A 22,005-nucleotide genomic window follows, 5' to 3' on the forward strand; every position below is an offset into this window, starting at 1 on the left:
TACTGTAAAGAGAGTTCTAGAGCTGAAGCTAAAGAACTTGGGTTCAAATCTCAGTTCTGGTGCTCATTACCAGTATAATTCTGGGCAAATCACTTAATGTCTGAGAACCCATTTTACCTCATCTGCAAAATGAGGGGGTTGGACAAGATCAGAAGTGTGAAACACTTAGCAGACCACTCCAGATTAAAATGTAACTGGGAAATATTTAAGAAAATAAATAAAAACATAGATAACATTACATCTTAAAAATAAGTCAACATGCTGCCTGCAGGGATCCTTATGAACCAATTAGGGATCCAAGCCTTCTTGGCCCCCCTTTCTATTTGAGTCTGACAACACAGATGACTCTGAAAGTCCCTTTCAGCTATCAATCTATGATTCAATGAAATACTGCAGCTACACTCTGTTCTTTCTGACTGGTAAGATTCCATCTAAAGATTCTAACAGTCAACCACAGATATCCCAAATTACAGTGCCCTTTTAGGCCACAGTAGAAGAGCAGAATAGAAAACAGTATTTTCATTTCTTCATGGCGCATAAAAGAAGTACTAGGGACATCTCCTTTACCAGCTTAATTCTCAGTCTTCCTTCTGACCTTCAAATACTTGTCATAACTCAGTCAGGCTTCCAAATTTAAATATTCCTACTTATTTTAGTCTCAGTCCCTCTATCTTCTATATCCTATTCAAAACTCCCTCCAACTTCTCATCCCAATTCTGCCTTTAGGCTTTCTCTAAAGCAGTGTTCTGTACCAAGAAAGATTTTTCCTTTCAGCCTAACAAGCTATTTCTCTCCCATCATTTAAAATCTCACTTTTTCAACAAAGCCTTCTTGGATTACTTTCCTTTACCCTCTTTTAGGTCAGGAAATGGAATTGCCATGGCTCCTCTCCTTAATGAGCTGTTGTTGTTTGTCCTTCATTCTTGAAGAGGAATAAAGTGCAAGTGAACTAGATTTAGGTGAGGGAGGGCTGGGCAAAGTCACCAGACTCATTTTCTCCTCCACAGCCTCTGGTCCAGTGGTCAGATATAGATCAAGACAACTGGAGGTGGCCCAGGATGCAATGGAGGACCTTAGCCTTTTCAAATTAAGGTCTTTAACAGGTCTCAGTTTGACTGAAGCAACACCCATTCAGTGACTAAGGCTTAATAAGAAATGAGGCAGAGAATGGCCTCTTTACCTAGTCAAAAAAAAAAATCTGGGAGGTGAAGAACCTCAGGATTTCTGGCCAAAATAGAAACAATTGTTATTTATATTTAATCTGAGCCAATCAGGGCCCCAAACAACTTAAAAGACCAGCCTTAGCCCCAAATCGCTCTGACTTAAGAGTGATTAATGAGCAAGGCACAGAGCAGAAAGATCACAGGAAGCAAGTTAAGACTTTGGTTTGAATCTCAGCTCCTACATTAATTGTGACCATGGACAAATCCACTCATCCTCCCTCTTCTAAGTCTCAGTGTGTTCATCAGTAAAATAAGGGTAGTAATATAGTTCTTTGGCATGTGGGACACTTCCCCATAGAATCAATGTTACAAATGGTCATAGACTCACTTAAGAATCTAACCACTATTTTTAATAATATAGACTGTATTTTCCCAAAGAAACAAAGTTGGAATTAAAAAACGACAGGGACCTCTCTCTCTATCTCTGACTTGAAGCCACTGTAGTCTACCCATTAAGAAGAAAATTGTAGAATCATCAACCCTCAGACGCAGAAGGAAGTTCTACAGAGCATCTCTGACACAGTCATCCAGTCTCTACTTGAATGTCTCTTCTAAAAAGACCTCCTTGTTTGACATTTGTCAGAATGGTGTATTAGGAAGATTACTAGACAGCACTGCATAGAACCCTGAGCCTGAAGTCAAGGAAGATCTGAGTTCAAATTCAGCTAAATTATTACCTGTGTGACCCTGGGCAAGTCACATATATCTGTTTACCCCAGTAGGCCCAAAACTGTAAAATGCAGATAATAACAGTACCTACACCTCACAGTGCTGTTGTGAAGCTCAAATGAGATATCTGTAAATCACTTAGCACAGTGCTTGGCACACAGCAGATGCTATATGTTTATTCCTGTCCCTTCTCTTCCCACTGAGAAACATTGTGAAGGACTGTCATGGGGATAAACTAGAGGCAAGGAAACACATTAGACAACTATTAACAGCATGGAGGTTAGCGATTAGATGTGATTAGTTAGATTAGTTAGATGTGATTCTAAACTAGAGTAAAATACATTGTTGAAATGTTTACAATGACACCCTACATACACATAGCATTGGCAAATCTCAATTTCTGTACCTGGCAGGCAAGATAAATTCAGCCCATCCCATTCTTTCCTCAAACGCTTCTTAGTTCAATCTAAACATTACCAAAGATTTAATACCTTTAGGAGCAGGAATATCATATTAAATGATGGTCTAATTATAGATGTGACTACATGATGAATTTTGCAGCACCTCATAAAGAATTTAATTTAAAAGCATTAACACTGCAAATATACACACATGTGTGTAAATATATATGTATATATATGATACATGTATTCCATAATAGATATGACTCTGGATTATCTAGAATTTTTCAACTCAAGGTGGTTTTCTACAAATTCACCTTTTATGTTTTTTTTAAGTTGTTCTACATGGGTAAAAATCGAAGAATTATCCTTCTTCCTAAAATCAAATTCTGCAATTTGTTAACTTACTATGTATGGCCCAGCAGCAGGGATATGCTAGCTTCAGCTGACACCAGCTCAGATGGTTAAATTTTCAGGGTACACATTTACACATGGGAAATTGGCAAATGCTACAATCAGGGCTTGATTTATTGATTGCGTAGACTTAAGAAAATGATTTTTTTTAATGTTAATATTGCAGATTAAACTGAAAAGTGTGGCATGTGTACATTTTTTGCAAAGTTAAACATTTACCAGCACACCCCTAGCAGACACATCAAAAAGGTTATATGAGTTGCAATTATGATATCAGAATATGAATATTTGAAACATATACAAAATAGTAAGGATCTTCCTTAGTTAAGACAAAGACCTGTTTAAAAAAAACCTCATATAACTACTAAATCTGTAAGGCTGAATAGCACAGAGCCTAGGCAGTTATACATATCTATTGCTTGTTCATTTGCCTGTTAAACAGGGGAATATTCAAAGCATCTCCCTATAAAAAATAGTTTTATAAACAGGAGTTAGGTCTCAAGCCAGGCCACAAAATCCTTAAGGTTTGAAGGCCTACCTACTTCCATGGGGCCATGTTTTAGGTTTTTTGGAAGTGCAAGAAAGAAAGAAATAACAAGTGAAAATCTGTCTCCCGGAGCTCCCACTTCCCCATGACCTCCTCCCCACTACAACCATGGCAGCACTGAGAAGGGGAGGCAGCTATGTCACAGCCCAGCTCCTTTCCCTCATCTCAGAGAGCACACGCTGCTCTCCATGATACCACTAGGGCTCATTTGTACCACCAGACCAGGATGCATCCAGTAGAAGTTGGGCTAATCCACTCTCAAGTCCTTTGCATTCTGTTCTGGATCGTACTGCTGAACGCTCACAAATCTGGTCAGGTTAAGCGGGTAAGTGTCTGTAACAGGTTGGAGCAATGTTTCCCAATGGCATTTCATGAAATCCTGCTGTTCCAGTCAATGGGAACAGAGATTACACCAAAAACTTTCAACAATATTTTCTCCTTAAAAAGTAAGGAATTGTGAGTACATCACATTAAACAATTTTTGAGCAAATGAGTTTAACTGCCTCTTTTGCTCTGAAAAGTCCATAGCTCCCTTTCATTCCAAGCCAACTTCCCAAACCAGACTGTATGGGTTCTGTCAGAACAATTCCAAGTCAGAAAGAGTTCAAGGGTCAAATGAGCTTGGAAAGCAATAAACTAGAACCATACTCATGAGAAATGTGACTTTATTAAACGCAAAAAAAAATGTGATTTAATTAGCTACTAACATAAGTCTATCCTGTCTTCTGTGTTCTCAGGATTGTGAAGTGACAGTATTATTGGGATGGCTAATGCCCTTGCCTCTACTGCACTAGGATACTGTTTCTGGTGGGGGAGGGAGGTACAGGGCACACATAATCTGCAATTTCAAATTTTCTCTCTGCCTCACTAAGAGAAAAACCCTAGATAATGGGAAAAAAAAAGAACCAGAGAAAAAAAGCAGGAAAAATATTCTGTGCAGCAATGGACACGGTAACATTTCTCATAATGCTAGAAATAACATTTTTCTTGTGAATTGAGCTTACTGCAGAGCTTACAAAACAGAAAACACGTGGAAGACAACTGCACACAGATGTACCAAGGAGATCAGAAGGAAGGTTCAAATAAAGCACAGCTGAACAGCTCCAAGGGGTGCTACACCCGTAATAAACTAAAAACAAGTATAAACCAAGATGCAGCAGGTTAGTCCTGACCTCAGTCATGACAGGCAATGTCAATTAAAGCATGCAGAAGTAGAACTAGAGAGAGAAAAATGAGCTACTCTGCTAAGTTCCCAAAGTAAGAATGAACTGATAATGAATCCATCTTAATCATTCCCTAACACATAAATGGCCAAAGGCTATGAAGCTGCAGTCCTCAAAAGAGATGCAAGCTAAGCTATCAACAATAATGTGAAAAAATGCTCCACACATCACTGGTACTAAGAGTAATGCAAATTACAACAACTGGGGGAGGGGGGGTCCACTTCACACCCATCATATTAGCAGAGATGACAAAAAAGGGAAAATGAAAATTACTGGAAGGGATGTGGGAACACAGAAACTGTGCTGAATGCTGGGGCCTTATGAAGAGCTTAAGCCATTCAGGAAAGCAATGCAAAACTATCCCCACAAGTCATTAAACTGCACATAACCTTTGATCCAATGATACCACATTACTATTCATATACGCCAAAGAGATCAAAGAAAGCTGGAAAGGACCCATACATACAAAAATACTGATAGCAGCACTTCTTATTATAGTAAAGCACTAGGAACAAAGTGGGTGTTCATCAACTGGGAAATGAATGTAATGAAATATCGTGTTTTAGAAAAGACAAAAGGAACCTGGGAAGACTTGTATAAACTAATACAGGGTGAAGTGACCACAGCCAGGAGAACAATTTATATAATGACTACAATATTATGGTCATAATGAAATACAAGACCTCAGATTGATACAATGACCAATAAAGACCCCAAAAGATTGCTGATGAATCACATTTTCCACCTCTTGGCATAATGGTAAGAGCCTAGAGGTACAGGCTTAGATACCCTTTCAGATATGGTCAATCTGCTGATAACACTTATTTGTTATAAAAAGTACTTTTTTTGGAGGGAACAGTAACAGAAGGTAATAATGGAAAAGAATAATAGCGAGGCCAAAAAAAACCCCAAAGAAAATAGCATTAATGAAATTTTTTTAAATAAACAAAAGAAAGCAGAAGGAACTCCAGAAGGTATCACAGATAAGCAGGGCAGTGTTGGAGCTATCATGTTAAATTTAATGTGTACATCAAAAAATCAAGCTATACATAATAGAGATTCATGGTTTTAGACACAATTCTTTTTTCTATTCTTTTTCACATTCATGAAATATTCAAGTTTACTGATGTTTTAACAAGTTCACTGTAAAAAAAGAAATTTTTAAAAGTCCATCTTAAAATGACAATATAACTAATGGTAAGTCAGGTCTCCTAAAAGATATTAATAAAATGGTTATTATTCTCCCATAATTCAAACTGAAGTACTGACAGCATCATGGGGAAAAGATTATGTTATCCTAAATCTTCACACAGCCCTCACAGGTTAAAGGCAATGAGGTATAGTGAAAAGAGCAATGAGGTAGGAGTCAGGGAATCTGAGTAGAATCTGGCTCTGTCCCTTACTAGCTAAAAGCCTCTGGGGAAGTCATATCCTAAGATTTAAAACTGTAAGAACTCTTAAAGGTCATCCAGTCTCCTTTACTTGACAGAGAAGGAAAATGAGGCCAAAACAAGCTCAAGGTCAAAAATGTAGTACAGAGAGAGAAGTTCAGGTTGAAACCCAGGTCTACTGAACTATCTTGTCGGTCGCTTTGGAGGGTCTTAGGATCAAACTCTAAAATTTGAGTAATCCCAGCCTTGCCTGTATCAAAGGGATGCTCTAAGGACCAAACAAGGTGATAGTAGATAGCAAGATGCTACACAAATTGAAGTTATTGTCATCAATTCTTTCTTAAAGCATTCATTCATTCAACAGTTGAGCAACAATGGTATGTAAAATTCAATGCCTAAAAACACTAAAGAGATAAAAAGTTTAGATGAGACACGGTCTCTCCCAGAGATTATAGTCTAGCAGAAGAATACAATAACAATGTAACTATAAAATACAATAAAATATCAATCTATTGGAGAGGTTCTAACAAAATGAGGTTGTGGGGAGGGGAAGAGAGTCATTACTAACTGCTAGAAGATAAAATAAAGGCTCCAGGGAGAAGGTAACATTGGTCTTTCAAGTGTGGGTCAAGAGGGGAGGGAGAGTAATCCAGGCATAAGAAGCAATAATGAGCAAAGGCATGAAGGCGAGAGTGGACATATTTAGGGAATCCAGAGGGTTTTAGTTTAGCTGGAATACAGAGTGAGCAGAAAGGAGTGATATGAGACTAAAGGTGGAAAGGATGGGTAACGACCTTTGTAGGTAGCCTTGAATGCCAGGGAAAAAATCTGAACTTGATTCAACAAGAACTCACTCTAGGGACCCACTTAAGATTTTTGAGCAGATGAGTCATATGACCAGGTCTACATCTAAGATTACTCTAACAATGGAGTGAAAGACAAAGTATAGTTGGGGTAAGACCAGGTTCAGGAAGATCTATATAATTAACTCTCAATTTATTCAGCAGTTGATGATTCAGCTAAAATGGCATATTTATCAAATTATAATTGATAGGAAAGTTAGGAAGACTAGTCAATGCATGAGACAGCAGCCATCAGGATCCAAAAAGGCCTTGACAGGCTAAATTAATAGGCTAAACTGACAAAGCTTAAACTTAATAGCAACAAATATAAACTCCCACACTTATTTAAAAAAAAAAACACGTAAAAAGTACAAGATTGTGGAGACATGGAGGATAAAACTTTAAATATAAAATACCTGGGAGTTTAGCAAATTACCAATTCAATGACTAAGTGTGATATAACCATCAAAAAAAGTTAATGTTATCTAAGGCTATATTAATGGAAGAACAGTTCTCTCCCTTGCTCCTCCTCCTTTAAATGACCACAATATGGAACTTCGGCACTTTAAAAAATATCTGTTGTATTTACTAGAAATTTCTAGTCATGAGGGGCCTTTCTTCAGCAGTCTTGAACTATGTACTCCTTTGCAAAGATCAACCTGCACTGCCTCTCCCCTAAACCTGCTCAGCACCATGCAGAAACATTCAAACAGAAGACTGTGCCAGCATTTTTAAGATAAAGAGGTATAGAATGCAGATGACCTGTATTTAAATTCTAATTCTGCCACTTACTACCTATGTGACTTTGGGCAAGTCATTTAACATTTGGAGGGACTCTATTTCCTTATCTGCAAAATGAAGAGCCTCTAAAGTCCCTTCCTTCTCTTCATGAACATGATGACCCAACAACAGATACTGTGTACATGGATGGGCAGTACATATCCACTGACTGCAACATTTCCATAGCCTAGTGCAAAAATGGGCTTTGTCATTTGAATGAGAGTAGAGACTGTTTTACTTTCCCATTTGTATCCCCAGCACTTATCACAGTGTTTTGCACATACTAAGGGCTTAATAAATGCTTTATACATTCACTCATTCTTAATACAGCAACCATGGAAAACAAAAGCACGAGGTCAAAAATCTGAAGGTCAAAAATGAATAGCAAACCCATCACTCAAAAGTTTCCTACTAGATCAAACAAGGGACAGAGGCAATCACAAAAAATAAGAGATAACTGATATGAAACTGAAAAGCTTTTGCAGCAACAAGATTAACACAAACAGAATCAGTGAGAAGAGAAAAAAAAATCTTAGTATCAAATATATGTGATAAGGTTTAGATGTCCAAAATATATAAACAGAAACATCTAACCACAAGGCATTCCACAACAGAAAGTGGTCACAGGATAAAAACAAACACTTCTCTAAAGAATTACAAATTATTAGCAATCCCAAGAAAGAATGCTCCAAATCACTAATTATGGGAAACACAAAGCAAAACAACCCTAAGTTTTAATTTAACACGCAGAGAATTGGCAAAAATGATAAAAATATGAGAATAGTCAATGTGATAGGGATGGTAGAAAGACACACTTTTAAAACAGACAGGACTGCGAACGGGTATTAACAGTTCTGAAAAGCATTTCAAAATGACTAAAATGTCCATACCGTTTGACCCAGAAATTCTATTGCTAGGCACATACCTCAAGGAGGTTAATGACAAAACGAAAGGTCCCATGAACACCAAAATATTTATAGCAGCACTTTTTGTAGTAGCAAAGAGCTAGACACAGAGTACTATAGATGCTCACCGATAGGTGAACACCTAAACAAATTGTGGAACATGTAATGCACTATTACTGTACTGTAAAAAGCAATAAGTATGATGAACACAGAGGCTTGGAAAGATTTATATAAACTGATACAAAGTAAAGTAACTGAAATCAGGAAAAAATATACATAACTATAATAATTTAAATGGAAAGAACATCAACAAGACACTTGAAACTGAGGGCTGCAAAAGTATGATGTCCAAGCTTGGCCCCAAAGAATAGATGTCAGAAGCCCACTTTCCCCAGTTCTTAGCAGAACCGGGGAGGTGACTACGGTTGTAAAACACTGAACATCACTCAAAACATCTTCAATGTGTTGGTTAGTTTTGCTGAATGATTTTCTTCCTCTTACTTTCTTTTTTATTACAAGGGATGACCTTCTGGAAAGGGGTAGGAGAAAGAATATAGTGGTAAATGTAAGTGATATAAAAACAAAACAACAAAAATCAGTAAATTTATTTTTCAAAAGTTTCTTCTATTTTACCTAAATTAATTGACTTATTCAGTGTCATACCAATCAAACTACCAAAAAACTATTTTATAGAGCTAGAAAAAATAATAAAAAAATTCATCTGAAAGAACAAAAGGTCCAGAATATTAAGGGAATTTATGAAAAGAACTGCTAGGAAGGGTAGCCTATCCATACCAGATCTTAAGTTGCATTATAAAGCAGCAATCATCAAAACTGGTACTAGCAAAGAAATAGAGTGGTGGATCAGTAGGATGGGTTAGGTACACAAGATACAGCAGTCAATAACGATAGTAATCCACTGTTTGATAAATTCAGCAATCCTAGCCTCTGGGATAAAAACTCACTATTGACAAAAACTGATGGGAAAACTGGAAAATAGTAAGGCAGAAACTAGGCACAGATCAACATCTTACACCACATGCCAAAATACAGTCAAAACGGATACACAATTTAGATATAGAGGCTGATATTATATGACAACTGGGAAAGCAAGGAATAGTTTATCTGTCATATTTATGGAGAACGGAAGAATTTATGACCAAACAAGAGAGAAAACATTATGAAACGCAAAACAGATAATTCTGATTATATTACATTGAAAAGTTTTTGCACAAACAAACCCAATGCAACCAAGATTAGGAGGGAAGCAGAAAACTGGGAAAGAATGTTTATAACCAAGGGGCAGCTAGGTAGCGCAATGGATAGAGCACCAGCCCTGGAGTCAGGAGGACCTGAGTTCAAATCTGATCTCAGACCAGATACTTGACACTTATTAGCTGTGTGACCCTAGGCAAGTCACTTAATCCCAATTGCCTCACCAAAAGAAATTAATAACAATAATTTTTACAACCAGTGTCTCTGATAAAGGCCTCATTTCCAAACTATATAGAGAACTGAGTCAAATTTATATGAATACAAGTCATTCCCCAATCGATAAATGATCAAAGGATACAAATAGGCAGTTTTCAGATGAAGAAATTAAAGCTGTCTATCATCATGTGAAAAAATGCTCTAAATCACTATTGATTAGAGAAATGCAAATCAAAACAATTCTGAGGTACCACATCACACCTATCAGATTGGCTAACATCACAAAACAGGAAAATGATAAATGCTGGAGAAGACACGGGAAAATTGGAACACTAATGCATTGTTGGTAGAGTTGTGAACTGATCCAACTCTTCTGGAGAACAATCTGGAACTATGCCCAAAGGCTATAAAATTGTGCGTACCCTTTGATCCAGCAATACCACTCCTACGTCTGTATCCCAAGATCATACAAATGGGAAAAGGACCCACACGTACAAAAAGATTTATAGCAGCTCTTTTTGTGATGGCAAAGAATTGGACATTGAGGAGATGCCCATCAACTGGGGAACGGCTGAACAAGTTGTGGTACAAGAATATAATGGAATACTATTGTACTATAAGAAATGATGAGCAGGCAGACTTCAGAAAAACCCAGAAAGACTTGTAGGGACTGATGCTGAGTGAAATGAGCAGAACCAGGAGAACATTGTACACAGTAACAGCCACACTGTGCAATAACTAACTTTGATAGGCTTAGCTCTTCTCAGCAATGCAAGGATCTAAGACAACTCCAAAAGACTCATGATGGAAAACACTATCCACATCCAGAGAAAGAACCATGGAGTTTGAATGCAGATCGAAGCAGACTATTCACTATTTTTTTCTTCTGTTGTGTTTTGTTTCCTCTTTCTGGTGGTTCCTCCTATTGTTTCTAATTCTTCTTTACAACACGTCAAATGTGAAAATGTGTTTAATGTGAATGCATATGTACAACCTATATCAGATTGTATGCCATATTGGGGAGGAGGGAGGGAAAGGAGCAGGAGAAAATTTAAAACTCAAAAGCTTATGGAAGTGAATGTTGAAAATTAAAAATAAATTAATTTTTAAAAAGTTTCTTCTCCGCAAAATGATACCTCTTCTTTTCTCCCACCTGTTCCACTCCCAAATACTTGTCCTCAACTTCGCCTCCAAATTACTGTGTTAGAGGGGGAAAAGTGAATGGCAGTCAGTCTCCTTGCTCAGAACTCCAGAGGGGACAAGAAGATGGGGGGGGGAAGGGAGGGAGGTCAAAAATGCGCTGATTCAATGAAGAATTTTCCTATTTCAAGTCCAGAAAGTTTTTAGATATATGATCACCAGGTTTATCTCACATTTCAAAATGATGAGATCTTTACTGATTAAGAAGTTTCTTTATTAATGAGCTTGGTTGTCTTTTCCTTATGTGACTTTAAGCAAATCTTCAACTGTAACTGAAAACTGTGGGGCAAGTGGGAAGCCCATTTTATAGAAAAGCAAATGACCTATGTGAAAATAATTTTAGTATCCATTTCAATTATTTTTTTCAAAGGAAAGTTAGCATAGTACATACAACATTGGACTTGGAGTTGGGTGATGATCTAATACTCACTAGCCATGGGACCATGATCAGCATGACACTAACATCTTTGGGCCTCAGTTCCCTCGGCTATAAAACCAGGACACTAATATTTCAGTTATGGCTATGGCAGGAAGACTAATAGATTTAGAGTCTAGAGGCTTGTGTTCAAATCCTTAGCTCTACTACTATTAAACTCTCTGACCCTGAAAAAGTCTCTGTGCCTCAGTCTCATCATCTTTAAGATGAAAATAATATCTCACTGCCTAAATAAATGTCTGCTATTATTACTGGACATTTGAGAATCAAATAAGACAGTATACTTAAAATGCTTTACAAACTATAAACTGTTATCACAGTTTATAGTTATCACATAATACCATCCCTCTTACAAAAAAAACATGCTACAAACTTTATGATGATGCTATATAAGTAGGAGCTGTTATTACTATTGAACTTGCCAACTAAGACCAGAGGTTCCAGGTTTCCTCCTTTGGTAATTTCTACCTTCCTCTTGTCAACTTGAGTCACAAAAGTGTCTGTGACTAAAACAGGTATTCACATTTTTGTTGTACTTTCTGGTTTATATAGTGCTTTCCTCCTAAAAATGCTATGAGGTAGGCAATGCAAGTATCAGTATACCCCTTTCACAGATTAGAAAACAAAGGCTCAAAAAGGGGAAATATCTTTCTCCTGGTTGTCAAACCCAGGTCAGACCTTTCCCTCTCCACCACTGCCTCTCCAAAACACACATTAAGCTTGCTGTTCTACAGCAGCAGTGATAGAATCAGCAGTCTTAACTCAGATCTCAGCAAGCAAGAAATAGTTACTGGGTTCACAACAACATAAGGGGCAGGGAGATTATTTTAATCAACTTAATTAAAAAGAACACGTCAACCCATCTGAAGTCCAAATGAGTCCCTTAAAGCACCAATACAGTCTAAATGTATTATGTATCTGTGATGAAAATGTCTGTCACGCATTATCTAATATCCAAGTACTTTTAAGTATCCCACTGTACACTGGACTATGACAAAGTACAACGAGACTGAACAGTTGCCATCCACACCCTACGAAGCTGAACTTCTAAAATATCTCATTTCTAAATGTGCCCACATACATTATACCAGGAATATTTCAATTCAGTTCAATAACATTTGTGAAATAACAACTCCAGATGAAACATATCTTGGATGGGAAGAGGCCACCAAAGGTTAATAATAGAGCAATGTAATGGGATATAAGGCAGCAGGGTGGTAAAACGAATAGACTTGGAGTCAGCAAGACCTAGGTTCAAGTTCTGCCTGACACAACCTAACTGTGTGACCCTGGGAAAGTCCTGTCCGAGGCCACTCACTAAGATTCTAAATTACAAATTGATGAACTATATTAGGGAGAGTAGAGTCTTATAGCAGGTTTTCTACCCCCCTGAAATTACAGATATAGAGCAAATAAAAGCATGAAACACTGTGTTGAGGAGCTGGGAAAGAAAAGATGAAAAATGATAACTTCTGCCTTCAAGAAGCTTGCATTATAGAGGGAGAATTGAAAGGCATACACAGAAAACAATCACAAGGTAGAATAAGATTAAATGAGTTAAGTGAGGAGCATGAAAGACTCAAGAAAAGACATCTAAATTCTCACTGGAAGGTCAGAGGGCATTGTATGGAGAGGATAGTACCATGCTAAGTCTTGAAAAAATACAAGGATTTATTTCACTAAGATATGAGAAAAGTTCATTCAAGGTAAGAGGGATGGTATCTCCAAATGCATAGAAGCAGGAGACAGTAGAATGAGGACTTGTTCATCCATGGAGTGGAGTACATCAAAAAGAATAGTGTAAAATAAGGCTAGAAAGGTAGCTAAAAAGGGAATGTCCTTGAATGCCAGGTTAAGGTATCTGTATTTTATCCCACAGGCAATAGGGAGTCATTGAAGGTCTTTGAGGAAAGGAATGAGGCAATCAGAGACAGCACTTCGTTGACAAAAAACAGCAAAAGAAGAAACAAGAGGCAGGAAAACAAATAGGGTGCAACATAACATTGGATCTCACACTTATACAGTGCTTTCACTTACATTACTTCATCAAAGAGAAACAGTTTATCCCAGAGACCTTCACATTCAGATTTAATTATGTATTCTTGTACTCCTTCTAGACACTTGAATTTACTTTCTCTACCTATTTTGCTAAATCTCTGACCGCACAAATTCAAAACCATGAAAGTCAATTCAAAATAATGAACAAGGATTGCAATATGAAAGCATATTAAGCTGCCCTATGAGAATGGAGAGAAAACAGTATAAATTAAAAATACTTTATAGGGTGAAGCTAGCAATTTTGTTATGCTAAGTTTTAGAGAAGATATTTAAATGCTTCAGTTTTAATTTCTGACAATAAAGACAAATATCAGAAATCTCAAAAAATCTCGAATAGTCTTACCTAGGCTACATAGAAAAAAATGCAATCTTTTTAAAGAAAATATCTACAGGCTACAAAATCAGTTAACTAGTCAAAATTATTCAACAGTCACTCGTTAATCATTTTATGAGTACAGACACTAGTTTACGTTAAATACAAGAGAAATTTTTTCCTTAAGAGAAAAATTATTCTGATAAGATTTAAGCATATTCTTAATTATGGTTTAAGCAATTATTAACAGAAACAAACAGTATGTTATACTAGAAAGATCAGTAGGGGAGAAAATAATGGATTTGGAGTCAGGAAAGATGCTACCTCCAATACTTACTACTTGTTAACAAGCAAGCCGTTGGATCGTAGGAGGAAAGAATTAGAGCTAAAAGTGAACTTACAAACCACTGAGTCTAATCCCCTAGGAGTACAAAGAGGAGGAAGATCATAATGATGATAGTAATAATAATAATAGCTAGAATTTATATAGCTTTAAAGTTTCCAAAATGGTTTACAAATATTATCTCTTTTGAGATTCACAATAATAATAGTAAACATTTATATAGTGCTTACTATGTGCCAAGCACTGTGCTAAGCACTACCTCATTTCATGCTCACAACTCTGAAAGTTAGCTGCTATTATTATCCCCATTTTATAGATGAGGAAACTGAGGCAAATAGGTTAAGTTAACTTGCCCAAGGTCACATGGCTACTAAGTGTCTTATATCAGATTTTAACTCAGCTGCTTACAGGAAACTGAAGCTGAGAGAGATTAAATCTTTTTGGCCCAGGGTCATCCAGCCAACAACTACCTGCACAATAAGTATATGAGACAAAATTGAACTCAAGTCTTCCTGACTTCAATTCCACTGTATCACCTAGTTACCTCTATTTATATAGCCTTAACACTGCCACCAAGGCTCTATCTCATCATCTGTAAAATGGGGATAATACTACTTAGAGAATCTAGCTATAAGGACCAAATAAAATAATGTACTTTGTAAATTTTAAGGTGCTACATAAGTGTCAGCAATTTTCATTCAACCCCTTAATATGAAATTATTTTTCATTTTCTATACTAATACACAATTACCTTTGTCTACTCTACTGTCAGTTGAAACTTCTAATAAAGTTTCTAGAATATTATACAAACAATAAATACTATTTTTTTTTTTGCTTTTTGGTGAGGCAATCAGGGTTAAATGACTTGCCCAGGGTCTCATAGCTAGGAAGTGACACGTGTCTAAGGCTGGGATTTGAACTCAGAAGACTCTCTGTTTTGGTACTGTCACCACTCCCTCTATAACTGAAGTTATCTAATTCTACAACCGTTGCAAGGTATCCATCCCATTAACTGCAATGTAACCTTGACCAAGAACACAGCGAATCTTCAACAAAAAAAAAAAACACATCTCACACTTTCAATTTCCCTCCTGAATTAAGCATTCCAGGAAATGAAGTCAGATTTTTTTTGGTCAAGTTCCAGTAAATAATTTTTAACAACATTTACTTTCTGTTGATTCCAAAGACATTTATCAGCAATCCCTGGAAGTGCCCACTTCGGTGGACAATGATTTTGAGAATTCAACAGTTTAACAGAATTAAAGACAACAAGTAGCTGTCTTTAAACATGTATCTCTAGCATTCAGCTGAGAGACCATTTAAAATGAGAATTACTGTTATGATGCTTGACATTCGTTTGATTTCTTCACAACTGCATTTATACACTGTAGCCTTCCCCCACTGAAGAGAAGAAAAGGGTTGCATTGTGCTTGCTTCAGTTATAATTTCCAGCTGTGTCAAAGCTCCAGCAGCCGAAAAGCAGGAAATCCAAGAGGAAATTCCATCATCAGTTCCTGGGGTTTTGTAACGCAAATGTTCTTCCAAAAGGGAGATATTATAGGATTTTTAAAGGTGTTTGCTGTGACCTTACCTCATATCTTCAAGTAAATCACATTCTGCCTGATGTTTGGCCTGAAGTTTTGTCATCTGTTCAACCTGAATATTTTTCAGTTCCTGTGTAACTTTCACCTAAAATACACCAGAAATTGATGCAGATAAGGCAAAATGTAATATGAACAAAACAAAAAATACTAAATTATAATATCACATGCCCATCTTCCAGTTCGCTAAATTGCCTATTTCAGCATCTCCAGAAAATAAAATGTTTTATGAACAAACTAGCCAAAGAGGCCAAAACACTGGTTTAACTAAAGAGTAGATGACCAATTTCATTTAAAAGATGTCAAACTGGGCAAGTTGGATCATCATTTGAACAACCAGGCACCCATCTAAAAGAATTTGTTTTCTCCAAACAAATCGAATATGTCCATCCACAAAAATCGAGGAGGGGAAATAAAGGGAAGCCGTCCTCCCTCATATACATAACATCTAATAAATACTAGTTACACAATCATGAAATGGGCATCGATTAAATAAATTATTCCATAATGGCTCCATGGAACAAAATGCCTGAGGATGACACACTCATCTCATTGACAGCCCATACAATCAGATTCACTCTCTCACGAAAGAGAATACACACTTCTAACTCAGAGAAGGAAAGCTAACCATTTAACCAGGACAGTTAACTAGTATCCTGGTAACTTTAGCTGTTTACTTCAAATTTGGTTTTTTGGTGGGCTAGGGTTTGTTTGTTTGTTTTTGGTGGGGGGAAGGTGTCAGAATATCTCCTTGCTCTGTCTTGGAGCCTATGCCATTGGGATGAGAAAATCTGTCTAGGACTCTGAGAGCTATTACCCAGCTCCCCTGGGGGGGGTGGGGAGTTGTGTGTGTGTGACAGACATTCCCAATAGACAAGGGCCGAATTTACTAAAGAAACCCGGCTTTAAATAAAAATGAAATTAAAAAAGCACACACTAGTGAATTTGATATTAAGAAAACATTTAGCTTCAGAAAACAAACAGCCCCACTCTAAAAGGCTAAAGGGGGCTGGGATTAGGGTGAAAGGACAGCAGTTTGTGATGGGAAAAAAGGTGGTGGACACAAACCTGACACAAACCCTTCCCTCTTCCTGTACTGGGCGCTCGTTCCTATTGCTTCATGTGAAACATAACCTCAGATGAATACACAACTTCCCCACCCCACCCCCCATCTTAGCGGTAGTAGGGAACTCAGGCTGAAGCACCTTGCCCAAATAGCCAGGTAGGGGTACCTTTTGGAATAGGATCCCAGCACTTCATTTTACTAGTAGGAAAGGATCTTAAAGGTCACCTAGTACAACTCCCTCATTTTACAGATGAGGAAACTGAAGGCCAGAAAGGGGAAGGGACTTTTCCAAAATAACGCTACTAATGAGGAAGTGTCAAGGGCGAGATTCAGACCCAGGTCTTTTCACTTTATCACGCTTGCTCACTTGGGAATGCCCGGTAAACCTTCATTTCGGGAGGGGAGGGGGGAGGGGGTAGAAGGTGAGGAGATGAAGGGGTGTGACCATTTCAACTTCTCCCCTCTGGCTCCCGGAGGAAAACCAGGCCCAACTGAGGAGTGAAGAACACAACCAAATCCTGCAAAATGGGGGGCGGCGGGAGCGGAGGGCGAAGCCTCTGTGCAGACTAAACAATAATACACACACTCGCATGGGCTCTGCAGAACTGCAGGGGATTGCTCGGCTCCCAAGCTCGCTCTGCCTCCGTGCAACCCCGAGAATGCACTTTGCAACAAGAATGCACTCTCCCGGGGCGCGCACAACACATACAAACACACACACACACACACACACACACATACACTCACACACTCTCTCTCTCTCATATCACACACATCAATACAACTCCTGCAGACAGCGCAGGCTTCCACCCCATTCCCAAAGAGACTGAGCGGGTGCGCAGGAGAGGTGGGCCTCGGGGGGGCTCGGGGTTACAGCTGGGCGAGGAGACCCAAAAGCTCTCCCCTCACCCTCCAGCATCCCGGCCCCGCATCACGGGCTGCGGCGGCGAGAAAAGCCGCGCGTCCCTGGGCTGCTGCGGGAAGAGCAGATCCAGCCCGGGGCGGGGACAAGCCGACAGCAGGACTAGAAGCCTTTCTCCTTCGCAGCTCGAAGCAGCTGCAGAGCCCGCCGCCCCCACCTCCACAGCCCCCCGCGTGCTCCCGCCCCCTCCCGGCCCCAGCCGCAGCCCCGCCGGCTCGCTCACCTTCCTCGGCGGCGGCTGCATGATGCTGGAGGGACATGAATCCTCCCCCAGCGGCGGCGGCGACGGCAGTAGCAGCAGCAGGAGACCAGGAAAGGGGAGAGGAAGCGGGGAGGGGGTCGGGCTGGACCCTGCCTCGGGGTGTGCGGGTATGCAGCTTTCCCGGGCAGCCCCAAGAGGAGGAGACCCACGGGAGGGCTGACTGGGCCCAGTGCGTGCGAGTCTCCCAGTGTGTCTGTCTCTGTGTGCAAGGTTTCCCTGGCGGCTGCAGGAGGAGACCTGGGGGAGGGCTGGGCTGGACCCCGGGCTGTGCGTGTGTGCGCGCGTGTGTGTGTGTGCCAGAGAGCGAGCTCCGGAGGAGGCGGGGACCCTGCGCAGGGCGGGGGGCTGGGGCTGGACTCTGCGAGCAACTGGGAGGGGCGGGGGGCTGGCTCTCCCCAGTAGCTGGGGAAGGAGGAACCCCAGGAGAGGAAAGAGGGCCCAGGGATCTGTGAGGCGGGAATTGCGCGGAGGTTGGGGGGAGGAAGACCCCAGGAGTAGGGAGGAAGGCAGGGGCTCAGACCCTGCCCGAGGGAGTGTCTATTACTGGGGATGCGAGTGGACTTAGAGAAGGGGAGGCTTCGGGCAGGACAGAGGGGAGGAGGGCTCTGGGGAAGGTGGGAGAGGGGAAAATCTGCAGCTTCCCCCCTTCTTCCGGGAAAGAACAGGAAAGGGTTAGTCCTCTCAGGCCGGAGGAGGCGTAGGTCTGATCCTCTTAGGTCGGGAAAAGAGAGGAATTTCTAGTCCCTAGAATCCGAGGAGGGGTTAAGAGAGAAGATCTAGTGCTATCAGAAGAACACTAGATTTGGGGTCAAGTGGACCTGAATTCAAATTCTGTTTCTTCCTATGTGATTTTTAATGACTTACCTCTCTGGGCATTTCTTGTCTGCAAAATGAGGGTTATAACCTCTGAGGTCCTTCTAGCGCTAAGTCTTTGAGCCTGTGAACTCTTTAGGATACTTTGTAATCTCTCCTTTCAGATTAGAGAATGAAAGCGGAAAGTCTAATACTCTCGGGTCAAAGGAAGAAAAGAGGGAGCACGTCTAGTGCCTTCAGAACAGAGGAGGAGAAAGGAATGGTCTAGTTCTCTTAGGTCAGAAGAGGAGAATTTAGTACCCTCCGGTCAGGGAGAAGAGGCAGGTCTGCTCCCCAGTGTTCACAGCTCTTAAGAGGGGCAGGTTTGGTCTTTCTAGATCAAGGGAGGAAGAGACAGGTCTGGTCCCCTTAGGTGAGGGGAAGACAGAAGACTTGGTCCCCTCAGAAGGGGCAGGACTGGTCGTCAAGTTAGAGGTGAGTAGGAGAAGGGGTAAGGTTGGTCCCCCACCCTAGGCACAGGAGACGAAGGCCAGAGGGTCAGCGGAGGGGGCAGCTATGGTCCCTTGGGCTCAGAGCGAGATGGCAGGTCCGATCTCCTCCAGAGGAGGACTGGACAGCTAAGAGCCCCTCGGGTCAGAGGTGGGGGGCAGGTCCCACGGGGCCGGGCCTAGGGCGGGGCCTCCGGGAGGGTGGCGGCCTCGGCTGGGGCTCTAAGCGAAAGGGGTGGCCTCGGCCCTCCTCGGGGCCCGTGTCCGGGCGGGCCAACCCACTGCCCGAGCCGGCGCCGACGCTCCTCCTCTTCCCGACGCCGCTCCGCCCCGCCGGGCCGCCAAGGGGAGGCGGTGCCGCCAGGCTGGCCTGGCCCCCCCCCTCCGTAGCGAAGGCCTCGCTGAGCCTCCTCGCGCCTCTGAGAGGCGCGGCTTCCGTGACAGGCGCCCTTAGAACTGCCAGCCTTGAACAAACGGCGGGGGGTGCGGGCAGCAGTATGTGTCAACAGGACTAAGGAGGAGACGAATGGAGCCGCTGACAGAAGAGCAGAACCCCCCCCACAAGAACTGGAGCGTGGAACGTTCCAAACACTCCCCTCAGCCTCCCTCTTATGCACAAGGGACGCTTTACAGGCACCTTCCCGCCAGTTCGAGGCGCGCGCAGGCTCCAGAACGCTTTCCACTTCCATCTCTCCACCCCCTCTCCTAACACGCCTCCACGCCGGAGGGTGGGAGGGAAAACTATGTTAATATACGTACGCATTCTAAGCCCCGCCCCCTCGACTTCTTTCCTCACCGTCCTCCTTCCGCCTAGTTGAAGCTGCGCATGTGCTGGGCTAGCTAGGTCTTCGGGTTGAAGTTGAGGCTGGAGTTGGGGCGACTCGGAAGCGGCGCGTGCGCCGGGGCTGTGCAGCCTGTGCTGCTGGGCATGCGGTACAGGCTTTCTGGGTTTGCTCAGTTGTACTCATCTTTTTTAATACATTTCCACCACTCTGCCTCATTTTGTTCTTTCCATGCCGTCAGAGGTCCTGAACCCTATTTGCGCTCCAGTCCGTTCAGCCCCAAAAGTGCCTTTGTGGGGTGGGAGCGCCCAGTGCTGCAGCTCCTGATACAGGGTGCTGGGAGTGGGGGTGGGGGAAAAGGGAGGTCATTCCGACCTGTAACCAATAATTTCGCTGAACTCTTTTTGCTCTTTAGCTGTGGCCCCCTTTGCTTCATCTGGTACTGCCTCCAGGATCAAATACCTACCCCTGTGTTTTACATTTAAAGTACTAAACTGCTGGCTGCCTTATCAGGCTAATTACACATTACTCCACTTCCTAGACTTTATGGTCTATCTCCGTCTACCTGCCTTTGCATAGGCTGAGCCCGTACTTGGAACTGCTTCACTGCTCCCCTTCCCTGCTGACATACTAGTCTCAAAGTTATTAATTTCCTCCTAAATTCAAGTCAAACACCATTTCCCACCTGAGGCCTTTCCTGATCGCCCCCCTCAGATATACACACCTTTCTCCCCAAAGTGTTACTCAGTCTTGTCTGACCCCATTTAGCGTTTTCTTGGAGAGATACCACAGTAGTTTGTCATTTCCTCCTCCAGCTCATTTTACAGATATGGAAACTGAGGCAGGCAGGGTTAAGTGACTTGCCTAGGGTCACATAGCTGTTGTGTCAAGCCAGATTTGAACTCATGAAGAATGCCCAGGAACTCTATGTACTACTATACTATACACTAGCTGGCCTTCCCCAATGTAATGGCCTTTTATTTTTGATACACTTATCCATGATGTCCCAAAGGTTTTAATGCAGTTTTTAACTCAGCCTCAAGCATGAATAGCTGAAAACTGCACTAAGACTTTTGGGACACTCTGTATGTGTACACATTGTCTCTTCTTCCCTCCCTCTCCTCTACCCTGTTGTTATTGAGAACTGAGGCTGAGAAAGAAAGCTCTTTCGTAGAAGAGTGGCTTTGCATTTCTAAGAATTCTAGATGAAATAAGATTCTGAACTCTGCCCCACAAGTGTAACAACCTAATCTTCTCCTCTCACCTCCCTTCTATTCTGTTTCCCTTTCTTCCCCTCCCTGTCTTTACCTCCCCTCTCCTTTCCCCTTCTCTCTCTCCCACACCAAGACTGTCAGAGCAGGAACAGCCTTCAGAACATAGAATGTCAGTAAAGCCTTAGATTCTAGAATGTGGAATGTCCAAGCTGAAAAAGGACCACAGAAAGGTGGTCTCACTGACTTAGGCCAGAGTTGGGGGTAGGAGTGAGCTCAAGGCCTTCAACTTCTCAGGCTTTCATTTTAAGCAGGCAGACCCCAAGAAGGGGTACCAGCTCCCCTTCTCTTTGTTACTCACCCACCTTTTCAACAGCTTTCACGGACAGCAAACCTATCACAATCCCCATAGACCTAGCATGGGAAGAAACATGTGGTACATGCTCAAGTTATTATGGGGAGGAAATGGAAATGCCTTAATGTGTCCCAAAGGCATTAAAACAACCTCTTTCCCCATGTCTGGCTGTGTGATAAAGTGGAAAGAGCTTTGTACTTCAGTCAACAAGCATTTAGTAAATTTCTGCCGTATACCAAGTTCTCTGCTAAGCCTTGAGAATACAAGTACAAAAGTCAGACAGCCCCTGCCCTCGTGGAGTTTGCATTCTACTACATGGATTGCCATCT

At 41.3% G+C, this 22,005-nt stretch overlaps 1 protein-coding gene across 2 annotated transcripts in view; it reads right to left on the reverse strand.

The window, feature by feature from the left end:
* FCHSD2 (FCH and double SH3 domains 2) overlaps positions 1-18,427 on the reverse strand; it is a 356,033-nt gene extending 337,606 nt beyond the window's left edge. For both annotated transcript variants that reach the window (XM_020989616.2, XM_078156892.1), the window contains exons 1-2: positions 17,989-18,427; positions 15,768-15,865 (exon numbers count right to left, since the gene is read on the reverse strand). In XM_020989616.2, coding sequence (XP_020845275.1) covers positions 15,768-15,865; positions 17,989-18,009 — 119 coding nt within the window. In that variant the 5' untranslated portion in view covers positions 18,010-18,427. The remainder of the gene's footprint in view (positions 1-15,767; positions 15,866-17,988) is intronic.
* Positions 18,428-22,005: the final 3,578 nt, after the last annotated feature.

The sequence above is a fragment of the Phascolarctos cinereus genome, unplaced genomic scaffold (genome assembly GCF_003287225.1).
Source record: "Phascolarctos cinereus isolate Bilbo 61053 unplaced genomic scaffold, phaCin_HiC Scaffold_726;HRSCAF=1367, whole genome shotgun sequence".
Taxonomy (NCBI): domain Eukaryota; kingdom Metazoa; phylum Chordata; class Mammalia; order Diprotodontia; family Phascolarctidae; genus Phascolarctos; species Phascolarctos cinereus.